This window comes from Thermobia domestica, chromosome 10 (genome assembly GCF_964235325.1).
Source record: "Thermobia domestica chromosome 10, izTheDome1.hap1.1, whole genome shotgun sequence".
NCBI lineage: Eukaryota > Metazoa > Arthropoda > Insecta > Zygentoma > Lepismatidae > Thermobia > Thermobia domestica.
This window is the reverse complement of record NC_137463.1, coordinates 24,232,581-24,246,169: the sequence shown is the minus strand read 5'-3', so window position 1 is coordinate 24,246,169 and position 13,589 is coordinate 24,232,581. Positions and strand designations below refer to the sequence as shown.

Sequence of the window (13,589 nt, the reverse complement as noted above, 5' to 3'; positions counted from 1 at the left end):
GAAAACCGAATCGGAAAAAGAGCATTATGAAGACTTAGGTGCAAGGGGAAGACAATATTAAGATGGATCTTGCAGAAATAGGAACAGAAGGTAGAAATTGGATCCGGTTGGTTAAGAATAAAAGTCTATGGAGATCTTGTGTGAATGCGGCATTGAACCTTCGGATTCCGTAGGCCATAGAATGAGTTAGTTTAGTTAATTTTTATATTTGGAAGCTCTTGTTTATTTAATGGCATCTAGATCAGTAGCGTAGTGTGCTATGAGACACTGAGACACTGTTTACCCTTTCAAATTAAAAGAACATAGTTTTAGAATCAATATACATTTCATGTTGTAGAACAATATAGAAATAATAGGGTCCGTGATAGGTTGGTTAATAGCAATAGTGGTAGAATCTAATTTGTAAATAATTTTAATTTTCAAAACTGGGAAATTAATGTTCTGTCTCCGTCAAACAGGCCACAGAGAGACATCAAGAGATCTGTCTCAACGCGGCTGAAGAAGTCAGTGGAGCTCCTACTTGAAAGTTGCGCGCGCATGTGGCTGTGTGGGGTTCTCGCTCGCTCAAAGGACCTGGCAATGAGACATGTTTCAGCTGCAGTGATACCACACTCAGCGCAATTGTACTATTGTAAATCCAACACACTTTTTCCTCTTCTTTTTAGATATTCAATCATATTTCAGAGAAAAATTTCAAGAAATAGAAGAAAAACATTAATAACTACCGGAACAATTGCTGAAAGTTTTATGAATACCAGTAATTCATATAAATCTTCCACGATTTAGCTTCGGCTTCTTTTTAATCGCAATATCAGAGTGTATCAACACTGCGAAAGGCAAAAGCGAGCGCAAGATGTTTTATAGTATGCTATTCTGTTGTTGCTTTTAAAATCGTTAGCTAACTTTATGTGAATTTGGATATGTGTGTTAATTATATATTATGTGAAAACTAAATGATTAGATATAGATTTATTGCACCAGTTGTTATTAAATGGCATGCTAAGTTGTCGTATGAAAATTAGTATAAAGTTTAAAAAATAGCTAATTTCTGAGCTTACTTTTTGAATCAGAGATCATACTTTACAAAGGCTAAGCAAATAAGAATAAGAAGTACATTATTAATTCAATTTAACGTATCCAGTGTATATACTGAGATTCTTCAGAATGAATTAATATCGTTATGCTTGTTTGATTTAATCGTTGAGGGCTTTGTTGATCAAAATTAAGTCTCCATATGTTATACACAGTAGTGCAACCTCGCAAAAATCAGTTTATAACGAAATTTGGTTAGGAGTTTCATATTCCTTTCCATCACCGAAGCTGTATGAGACATGGCCCTACAACTTAATGTTGGTTCCGAACTCGAGAAGAAATAATAATAATATCTACCAGGCACGCACCCAATTTTTTGTTGGGAGGGCGGAGTTGCCCCCAACTTTTTGACAAAAAATAAAATGTCACCTATATGCTAACTCCACATTTGTGTAGCGCGGTGGCTCAGTGGTACAGCGTTCACCTCTGGTGCTTGTGGTCCCGGGTTCGATCCCAGCCCCAGCCAAGTAAACTTTGTGGTTGACAAACACTGTGCTCGTGGGTTTTCTCGGGGTTCTCCCGTTTCCTCTCACTTTCTTCATTCCACCATTTCACTCATCTCTCATCATCACCGTCTCCTTTAGCCTAACCGGCATAACCGTGGGACGTAAAACTCAAAGATTTCATTTCATTTTTTTCCGCATTTGTGTACAAAGTGTCCCACAGGTCCGACACTGACCAAAAGGTCTGCCCGAGCAGACAATTCCTAACTCCATTCATGGCGGAGGGGTACAGGGTTTGGGGGGATCCAAGCAGCGCCCCCCTAACTTAGATTTTTCTGGGGGAAAGCATTAATACGCGTATTTGGGTCCCCCTAGAAAAGTTGTTTTTCTAATTCTTGGGCCCTTTCTTTCCATCTTTCTCTTACTCTTTATGACCCCCCTGGAGCCTGTGGGCCCTTAAGTACTACAAGGTCTGCGGGGCCGTTAGTTACACCTCTGTCATGTATGGGCTGTCCATACATACATGACAAATTAATTAAGGGGACAATATTGACAAATCTCAAAGCCATACGAATAAATATTATCTCTAGGGCCCCTAATAGCAGACATTTTTTTTTTTTTTTTTTTACTAAAATGGGCCCACGACTCTTTTGTTTTATTTCCATTTGTATGCTGTTTTATTTATGTAATGTAGTGAATCTGTTCGATGCTTCATTTATAATTTCATGTTCGTATCGTATATGGGTAAGACAATTTTGTCTTAAAATGGGTCCCCCTCGAACGGCGGGGAGCTTCTCTGGGGGGCAATTGCTCCCTGTCCCCCCACAAGTTACGGCCACTACGTCTATGTAGTATTGAACGGATATTATTCTGCTCTCGACAAGACAAGTAACTGTAAAGTACTTTCATCTATGTTTTCAGAAAAAAAATATGGAACTACATTGTTTTTATAAGATAAATAGTACAGATGATATGTAAGATCAAATTTTCATTCTACATCAATAATTTATCTACTAAACAAGCATAGTTTTATTAAGAAAATTAATAAAAGTATATTGACTTAAGAAGTTTTGGGGATGTCGGAACCCGGTTGACTCCCCCCCTCGTGGGTGCGCCTGTACTGTCTCCCCTTTGCGAAAGTTAACGCTACGCTACTGATCTAGATACATATGTAGTTCATCTCGGGCATTGAATTAATGAATTCTGATATTTAGACGTGGATATTTAGATGTGGATTCATTCTATACATGTACACTAACTGATCTTCACGGCGACAGTTGTCGAGCACGTCATCTTAGCTCCGATCAAACATAGTCCAGACTTGTCTTACGGGTTTTTGTCAACTGATAAGCTCATATAGTATTTTCGACACTTTCTTTTGTGTCGTTATCGTAGCAATGTATTATGGAATTCTATTTTCGTGAACAGAATATATATCTTGTACAGCAGTCTATCTGAAGATATTTAAAAATGAACCTTCTCGAATATTGGAATGTATTTTTCGCTGATATTATCCATACATATCTATCATATTACTCTTTAGACCATAACAGAAAATTTCTCTTACTTCATGGTTGATACCAGTCGATTTGTGCTGAATAGTTGAGAAGGTTTTTTCTAAATTCCTGTCCGTCTCCGCAAAGGACTATTCATCTGAGATGACTACACGATGCCAAAAGCTGAAATAGCGTTTCAGCGTCACCTTTGTCCAATGTTTCCAGTATTGACTGCGATGCGAAGTGATTTACCCTCGTAGCTCTCCCATGATAGCACATCAAGGAAAATTGACACCTGTGTTGTAACTCACTGGAAGCCTTACAACTTCAATATTCATCCACCACTTCCTGTTTGATGACTTCAGTGCTTCAGTTTTCGTGCCGTTGCTCCAGAGCGATCAGAGCATACCCTTATTTTCGTTTTGAACTGAACAACCATTCGATCGACACTAGTATTCGTACGGTGTACTTTTGGTTTTTACCATCTTCATTCATATTGCCTTTCATTATGCGAAATACGAGGGTCATTTCATAAATAACGCATACTAATTTTTTGTGACTTGCACGTTTATTATTTACAGAGGATCTCTTTACAGCCCTTCAATATAATCTCCCTGCGTGGCAATGACGGAATCCCAACGTCCTTCTGTATTCCATCAAGGACGCCATCTTCGTGAAGCTGTCGAATGATTCGGGTAACGGCTGCAGAAAGCTCTTCTAGACATGGAAACCGATGTCTACGCGTACGTTGTTTCAACTTTGGAAACAGGTTGTAGTCTGAACTTACGGTCCGGATTGTAAGGAGCATAAAGACTTTGTTTCAGCACCGTTGCATTTTCCAGATGTGTCTGCTTCTGTTCAGCAGTCAAGAAGTGAAGGACCCATCGAGCAGAATTTTTTCTCTTATCACTTGTCAGAATCCGGTATACTGACGCAGATGGAATTCTTGTGATGTCAAAAAGTTCCTCACATGTTACACGGCGATCTTGTTCAAGTGCATCTTCCACAAGTTGCACACTTCTTTCAGCGGTCGATGATTTCTGCCTTCCAGGTCTTGCATCATCAAACTGTACTAAAGCCCACTGTTATCTCACAAAACTTCACGTTAAGACTACATCGAAACTCGATAGGAAAAACAAAACAGTGTTCTTCAAATGTAAGAAAAATGTTTGTAACGAATATTCAAAGGTTGTGTGTAACAAATGTTAGTGGATGCTTAGTTGTAACCAAGGCTAAGAAGCATATTGAATGTTTGTAAATACTAGGTATAACCAAGAAAATATAGAATTCATCAATTAACATATTAAAATTATTAAAAACAATGACTAGAAAAAACGCCCCAAGCCAAGATGGGTCTAATGGACCGGATCCGTCAGTAACGGCCAGTGAATACAACAGAGTGTTAATCTTTATGTACGACCTCTGATCTTCAATAGACATGTTACCCGAGACACTTGCCGCCTCCATTTCCAACACTTGTCACAGCCATACTGTGTTCACTATAGAGCGCACGAGCAAACGTCCTGGTGCCTCAAGAACTCAGCTTCAATTGACGAAATGTTTACCTGATTTCATCATCCACTCCACACTGTTGCCATACTCTGTGCATTATTTATAAAATGATCTTCGTAACTAAGTTCCGCGGTACAAGAAGTTCGAAGCGTATTTCTTGTCTTCAAGAATATGTGCCCATTATACAACTCCCAAAGAGATGAAAGAAAATATGAAGGGTAAGGGGAAAAAACAAGGAATGTCCTTGTATGTGCTTTTTCGGGTGCTTTGTCCTATCTGTTGGTGACTCTTGGTACTATTTGACTGTATATGCCATGCATACGTAAATGTAAAAATGTCGAAGTAAAAAGGGGCAAGAGATGTAATTAACCCTATTCTTCTTACGCGCTTTTCTATATTAAATCGCAGATTTCTCGAATATGCAATTTTGTGACATTCCTTCTTTTTTCCCCTTACCCTTCATATGCAGTCATCATTACCTTGAAAGGTGACTTGTCTCTGAATGTCTTAGCGCTTTATATGACATTTGCTTGTTACAATACATTCCCTTCAATATAATGTCTGAGTTGTATGTCGCATTTTGTGTTTGATTTATCCATTAAAAGCAAAAATAAAGTATTAGAGAGTACTCTACAATAGAATATGATCTACTCTCATAAGTCTCAGAGATATTAGTTTCCTCCAAGTCAAAACGTATTGGAAAATAGAATGATTGAAATAACTAATGAAATTTTTGACAGAAGTAAATATAAGCTACAAAGGTTCTTGTACAAAAATTAGTCCTATTGTATTTTGAAACAAAACATTACATTTTTACAGGATATTTTCTCATCCCAACATCTTGCCTGTAATTGGTTGCTGTAATTCTCCTCCGAACTTGGTGGTAATTAATCAATACATGCCTGTAGGCTCTCTCTACAGTCTCCTCCACGAAGGCACGGGAATTGTCATTGATACCGCACAAGCTTTGAAATTTGCTCTGGATATTGCACGAGGGATGGCGTTTCTTCACAGCCTAGAACGAATTATTCCTCAATACCATCTCAGCAGTCGTCATGTTATGGTAAGTATAGGAATTTATAATAGTTATCAGTCATTTTACATACTTTTAAGTTTTTATTTTTGAATGATCATTCCATTTTCGAACTTCTATTCTTCTATAGACAGGACTTCGTGAACAAGGATCCAGCGAAGATCCGAAAACTTGAAAATGCAAAAGATCCAAATCCAAAAACTTAACAATAACAAATCAGAAACTGAAGCGAGAAAGATGATTGTTACTATTTCTGAGCTTGTTAGCATTCGTCTGTAGTGTTAGAAAATTCTATATGTAAAACTTGTAAATGGTGGCGAAAATTTTTTAGAACTATTTTAAAATCTTTAAATGTATTTAAAATATATTTAGATGTCTAAAGGTTCTTTCATAGTGATTTAAGAGGGCTCATCCCGGCGAAATTAAAATACCACTAATTTTACAGTAATTATGTGATATTTTAAAATAGATAAAAGATAATCGAAATGTGGAACAAGAGCGCCTTAGACAATATCATTTTACGTGGGATACCGTTATCACAACTCACTTATCTGCTTTCGATTTCGAGCCATTTTGAAAATCGGCATTTATTTTCGCGTTTCTAAACGGCTGAAAACGGAAAGCCACTAGGTGACTTGTGATAACGGTGCCTCACGCAAAATAATATTGTCTAGGGCGCTCTTGTTCCACATTTCAGTTATCTTTTATCTATTTGAAGATACCACATAATTACTGTAAAATTAGCGGTATTTTAATTTCTCCGGGATGAAGCCTCTTAATACAATTTTAGCGCTCTTTATGCTTCAGAAAGTGGGATCAATTTTTCCGAAATGCTGTTCTGCCGGCGAATCCTGTTAAATTTGAAGGAAAAGTGAAACAACTTTTCATAAATTTCCATAGTTATCCGGAAAATTTCCATCTTTAATTTCAGTTCATAATTACTCAGCGAAAATTTAAAAATTTCATACACACACACACACACACACACACATATATATATATATATATATATATATATATATATATATATATATATATATATATATATATATAAAGAAAAAGTGCAGTGATATGTCCTGCTGAATTTAAATTGACTGTGTAAAGATTCCTAGTAACTGAATTAAAGCGTTTAGGAGTTCTATAGACTTACATATGGGGAAAAAAAAAAGATAATACTTTTAATACCAGCTACTTTATAGGTGTTAGTCCTGTGTAAGTCACTTTCCACGGTAACCTGAAGAGTGAAAAGGTTGTGTGACTTACCTGGAGAAGAAATCGGTAGCTCCTCGGCTTGATAGGCCAAAAGACCTGGACTCAATCTTCGACCGAGTTGCACTTTTGTAAATTCATTAAGCATCATTCTTGTAGCAAAACGGAGTCTCCACATTTCATTATAGCTGTTAGAAGCTTTGTGGACACTCAACGTGAAGATTGGAAATTTTCTGGGCGAATTGGATGGATATGACTTTATTTCGCCCAGACAGAAAATGCAGGTGGTTTACAGGCGCCTGTGAAACATGCATAAACAAGCATATTTTTACAGGCGCCTGACATGCGCCTGAAAATGGAACACTTTTAAACGCATGAGACAGGTTTCGATTTTTTTCACGATCATTGCATGTTCATTTCACGGAAATAGGTAAGTTTTCATTTTGATAGGTTTGCAACCTTGCAACGTGAAAAATGCGTGTAAACAACATGTAGAGAGTGGAAAGGCATGTACGTAACCGGCATATTCCATGTAGTTGACATATACTTTATCTTATGAAGATCTGAGGACAGCTGCTTTTCATTTGATAAAAATGTAATTTACATGTTAAATACATATGAAATACAGGTGTTAGCAAATTAGTGGGCGTGTTAGCGGAATATACATGTAAAGTACATCGCATTAAGTACTATACGTGTGTCAGGACCTTGCATATGTGCATGACAAACTGGAGACTTAGTGCCTCAATATTACATGTTTCCTACACCTGTAACATTAATGATTCACTGCAATCAACCTTGGTCATTGCATGCATCTGTTTAACCCATTTATTGGCAATCATGATCATTGCATTTTCCGTTTACCTGCACATTGCCTGTACATTGCATATAGGTGGGTTCACACTTCGCATGTACACGGAGATAATACAGGCAATGTATTCAGTTGTAATCCCATGTATTATACATGTGTCAGGACCTTGCATAGCGAATGTTGAATTGGGGACTTGTGCCTGAATATTGCATGTCTTCTATACCTATAACGTGCATGTTTAGCTCCAATCCACCTTGTTCACCACACACATCTGTTTAGCCCATTTATTGGCAATCATGATCATTGCATGTTCCCGTTCAGCTGTACCTTGCCTGTACACTGCACGTAGGGGAGTTACACACTTCGCATGTACACGAAAATGATAAATGTAAAATAACATATTCTACATCATGCGTTTTCCATGCTATACGCTAATACATGGTATTTACATGTAATGCGAATGTCACACATGTATATTACATGTTGATAAACAGGCACCTTCCTTGTATTTTTTATTCTTACTGTATTGCGAATGTTATCAACAATCAATTCAAGGTACTTTATATGAACATATTCCCTCCATTTACTTGCATGTGAGTGACTACGTGCACATTGCATGTTCTCATTTTAATGTACAGGCTCTGTACAACGCGTGTTTCCGTGCAAAATTTCCAACAGAAGTTTACTTTTTTGACATGCATATCACCTGAAGACAATGTGCCTGTAACATTTTCTTTACATGCGTTTTCGCCGAAACAGGCGCCTGTATAATGCCTGTCAAAATCTGACAGGCTTTCACACGCAGTTCCATGTACAAAACATTGCATGTTTTCTCAAAAATTTTCATAATAGTCTTGGCTGACGAGTGTGTGAAATCAAAAGTGTACGCTAAGGAATCTTCCAGTTTGGATAATCTTGAAGCAAGCATCTAACATTTTGTATTGTCGAAGATCGTAATCCAGTTGAAGTTTTTGGAAACCTGTAACAGAAATGCATACATTAGCGGACCCCAGCTAGGACTCTTGAGGTGTACATCACTGCATAGATATAAATTGCAAGACTCAAGGTCATACTTCGAAAGTTTTGCCAAGAAAATAAAAGCAATGGTTATGATGTTATACGCAGTTCTTTACGAACACCCTGTAGTGCAGACTCGCAGTATCTAGCAGTATTTGTACATTACTCATTGCTAAACGGCTCATCGGCTGACACAAAGCATTTGAATTCTGAAAATTTTGATGCTTCCCTGTACATAAAATGGATATGCGTATGCACTTAGAACTATAATCCTAACGCATATCATATGCCTTAACTTAGTTCTTTTTTCAACTGAGGTCACTTTTCTAACTGTTATCACTAAACATCTTCAATGTACGTTTATATTTTGCGTACTTGTCTTTTTAAAAAGAAATGATGTGCTGTGGTGAATGAAGAATCAAACAAAACTATAATTTTCTTTTTTTCTAAAACTTTTGGTTAAAAGCGTACCTAGCAGTTTCTGAATTTTTAAACGTGAATTTACTTTCTTCGAATACGTTGCCACATACTCCGAACAAGCACGATAGATTGCGTGACAGTTGAGTAACAAGTTTGTGCTCACTAGTTCATCCTGCATTGAGACCCATGAATTTGAAGCTTTGTTTCTAATCTCCATAACGATTTTGAGCTGTGTGGAAAAATAGAAGTATGCAATAGAAGTTAATAAATTTGGCACACTCGAGTTGAAATTTCTGCATGTACCTCCATGAGAACAGAAAGCTTAATCGTAACTTTTTTTTAATAAAAATAATAATAATAAATAACATTCATAGTGCCGAATACATTTGATGGTAGTTACAAAGAATATGATTGGTTGTTACAGTTTGAATGCATTGGACTTAAAACAAATAATTACAGATTTATCATGTATATAAGGAGAACGTTTCGGCTGACTCAATTGCTACGGCTAGGAGCAAAGTTGCTGTCATTTGTTACCGAACTCCCAAAATTAACAATATTTCTGGAAAGCTAGAGTGATCTCAAATTTTTACTTAACTTTCTTTAGAATATTAAAGTTGTATTACAAGTAGTATGTGTGAAACTGTTAGAAGAAGCTAGATAATAGTACAACAGATACATTCTGCTAGTAAATAGTATTAAATATATACAGATTGGGCCGTAACTATGTATATGATGTTTCAAAGATTGCGGTAAAGAAGCTAGCAACGTAACTTGAACATAAACACATTACTTTCATACTTTTCCTTACAAGAATTTTCGTATCTGTTCTCCATGGCATGGTCCACCAACAGGGACGGCGGTTGGACGTTAAAAGTGGGGGGCAAGACATGCTCTGAATATTTTTATATCAATCTTAATTTCCCTGGTTGGTGCTAACACTTTGTTTACGAAAGGTCGTATAACAATAGGATACTATCTTTTTAGTTAAAATACCGTATATTGTATTTTATTAAGTATATTGACAAGAGGAACACAATTAGGTACTAGTCCTCTGTACTCTTAAACTACGAAGATGTAAGGAGAGATTTGATTCCTTGCTCATGAACATCTTAAAATTCTGTCTGGAAAATTGTGTAACCAGATTATTTTATAACAAATAACTAGAAAGGATAATATTAATCATAGTAATGAATAATGGGGCTTGTTTTGCAAAAGTTATATTGAAACTGGGGATTAATGAACAACTTATATTTTTAATTCCTCACATACTATTAAATGTATATTATTACTCTTAGAAAGACAGTAAATACTGCAAGCATATGCTACGATATTTTTTAAAAAATAATAATTTTGCAGCTTCCTGAAACATGTTCATTGCCATTAGGTGCAGTTTTCATTGTCTTGGGATACATCAAAACTCAACAATATTTAGAATCACTCCACACTTCAGTTATACAAAATAATCCTAAAACTTACAATTATGTTGAATTCACTAAATTTAATTTTATATACAGATACACTCGTACACCCTTAAACACTGGAAAAGGTAGAAGTTGTTTCTTATTATTCTCTTTTTAATCAATATTTCTTATTATTAGAAAGACGAAAAAACATTTTAGGAACTGTCAATTTTTGTGCAATTAAAGAATATCTTGGGAAAGACTTTTTTTGCGAAATGTTATATTAATTACTTTCAAAGTGGCTGATTAACATATCGAACCCTTGTAAGAAGAAATGAAAGTATGCTGGAATTGTTAAGTTCCAATTGGTTAATTTTTGGGTCATTTTTCGTGGCAATTACAATGCAACTCCTGTAGCTTTCTTAACTCCGCGGGAAAACAACTAATACGTACTCACGTAACGGCAAATATTATATGGCAGCATTTTTCTATGAACCAGTAATATATACAAGAACTTTATATTTTCAGATGATATATATTAATGGGTCACTTCAAAAAAGTGAGGGGGCAACTGCCCCCCTTTGCCCCCCCTAATCGCCCCCCATGTCCACCAATGATCATCCAAATCGATACATGCCTAGAGACGAAAAGCAACGTTGTCACAAAGCTTCACAAACCCGTACTAATGTCCTGTGGCACTCTTCTGTGATAGCTTCCCGTAGTTTGGCCAAATTGTATGTGATGTTGATACACTTCGTCCTTTAAAACACCACCAGAAGAAAAAGTCAGATAGTGTCAAATCAGGAGATCGAGCTGGCCATTCCACAGAACCACGTCGACAGATCCAGCAGTTCGCACATGCTGTTCCAGAGACAACCGTTCTGCCATCCTGTCTGGCATACACTAACGGTTATAAGTCCAGTGACCGTTATCCTCACTCTCAGAAAGGCGTGGCTCAGTGATAGAGCGTTCACCTCTGGTGCATGGGGTCCCGGGTTCAAACCCTGCTCCCGCTAAGTGAACTTTGTGGTGGACAAACACCGTGTGCGTTGGCTTCCTCGGGGTTCTCCCGTTTCCTCCCACTCTGTTCATTCCACCATTTCATTCATTTCTCATAATCACCATCTCTTTTAGCCTCACCGGCATAAACGTGGGACGTAAAACTCAAAGATTTAATTTCATTTTTCTCACTGTCAGGCTACACAGTGTTGCCATATCGAAACTTTTTGTCTAGAGTTACAAATACTGCAGTCAGTCAAACATGATATACTTAACTATGGGACACGCTATATTTTCCATATAAGAACATAAGTTAATAAATAATCCATTTCAGTGGAATAAAAAAAAAACTATTTAGTGCATCAGATCAGCAATAAACGATGTAATTTTTGGCGCCATAAGAATTAGTTTTTCTCGAAACCTACGCATGAGAGTTCATCCTCCAGAATGGTTTGTTCACTCAATGTGATCTATCATCTGATTCCTGCCTTAATTAACAATTGTAATATAATTTCATTACTAGTATTACTTCACGTTTTTACCTATTGTACCGGATTATATTGTTATTGATTTTTACAAAGTGCTGTATTTTTACGCAAAGGCTGTTCGCAGCACTCAAAGTAAACTGTTACTATTATTATTATTTTCTTTCTACAGATTGATGATGATCTGACTGCAAGAGTAAATATGGCGGACGCTAAGTTTTCCTTCCAGGAAAAGGGACGAATGTTCTATCCTGCGTGGATGTCACCTGAAGGTAAGATACTTTCAAAAATACAATGACCGAAAGTTAATCGTAATGCTTGTTGGCCTGAGTTACTACTTGTTTTCCCACCACAATACTTTCGAAAGAAAATAATCATCGATAATTTTGACTTTTTTTTGAAGAAATTATCTTAGAACAAATGTCGGAAACCTAAATTGCTTATAAAAATATTATTATTAAGCATTCATTTTCTTCTATGTTGGACTGACAAAGATGTACACTGTAATAGAGATAAAGTTTAGTACATATTTGTTAAGAATAACAATCACAATCCTGTTTACTGCCCTTTTAATTGCTTTCCTGGTATTTACTGGTATAATTTCAGCAATTAGTTTTCTCAGCCAGTCTTACTAGGGATGACTCCAAAGCTGAACCTTGAATTTGGGGATAACCTATATATTTCCTGAAAGGGTTTGTCGAGCAAGTTCCAAAACAATTGTCTATTCCTTGCCCGGAACTGACCCCACACCTTCAGTGTTGGAAATATATATAGAACAACTTGACCTATATGTCCTATACAGGGTGTTCATTTATTGTCTAGCCGAAATTCACCGGTGAAATCCTGACACCTAAACAATTAAAAAAGTCCATATGAACATAGGGCAAAAAACGCATTGTTTCAAAGTTACGGGATGCCGAAATCGAGAATCGAAAACTATGAGAGATATCAAAGGCGGTTAAACAAATATTAGAGGAACTAGTGCACTATCTATCTAAATAACCATGTTTCAGAGTTGGGTTGTACCGGCGCATATGATTTTAGAGAGGGGAGGAAGAGCGGAACCTATACCGCAGCTCCCTCTATAAATTCCGTTGCGCCGATACGTCTCAACTCTGAAACATGGTTATTTAGATAGACAGTATACTAGTTCCTGTAATATGTCTTTAACCGTCGTTGATATCTCTCATAGGAAAAAATTATTATCATACACAATAAAAACAATAGTAACTCGTATCATACGCAACAATTGTATAAGAAGGAACGTTGTCGAGTCTTCACTGTTGCCAAATTTCAAACATATAGGCAAAATGATTCGTATTTTAGCCTCGGAGCGTAAGCCAGAGAATTAAGTTACCGACTCAACTTATCATTAACACTCACTTTTCTGAATGAAGCTGTATTTATAACAGTTTCTTAGTTCTTATCGAGGAAGCTCCCATCGAGATTAAACGTTGCATGTTTGATCCTAATAGAGTATGGTTCATACACACTTCTTTGTATTTGTGGTGACATTTTCCTACAAGTTTGGCCTGTTTCCTAGCTCTGATTGTCCAAGGAAGTAAGAGATGGTACTATTCATAAAACAGTAGTCACTGAAAGGACATATTTGGTGCAGTATAACCGGCAATTACTTCCTGGAGGATATATAATATATATAGTATACGTA

At 36.6% G+C, this 13,589-nt stretch overlaps 1 protein-coding gene across 1 annotated transcript in view; it reads left to right on the top strand.

Moving 5' to 3' along the window:
• The window catches only part of Ilk (integrin linked kinase), an 81,852-nt gene that overhangs the window by 55,652 nt on the left and 12,611 nt on the right, over positions 1–13,589 (top strand). Inside the window, exons 6-7 of the mRNA XM_081727892.1 lie at positions 5,363–5,606; positions 12,093–12,192. Coding sequence (XP_081584018.1) covers positions 5,363–5,606; positions 12,093–12,192 — 344 coding nt within the window. The remainder of the gene's footprint in view (positions 1–5,362; positions 5,607–12,092; positions 12,193–13,589) is intronic.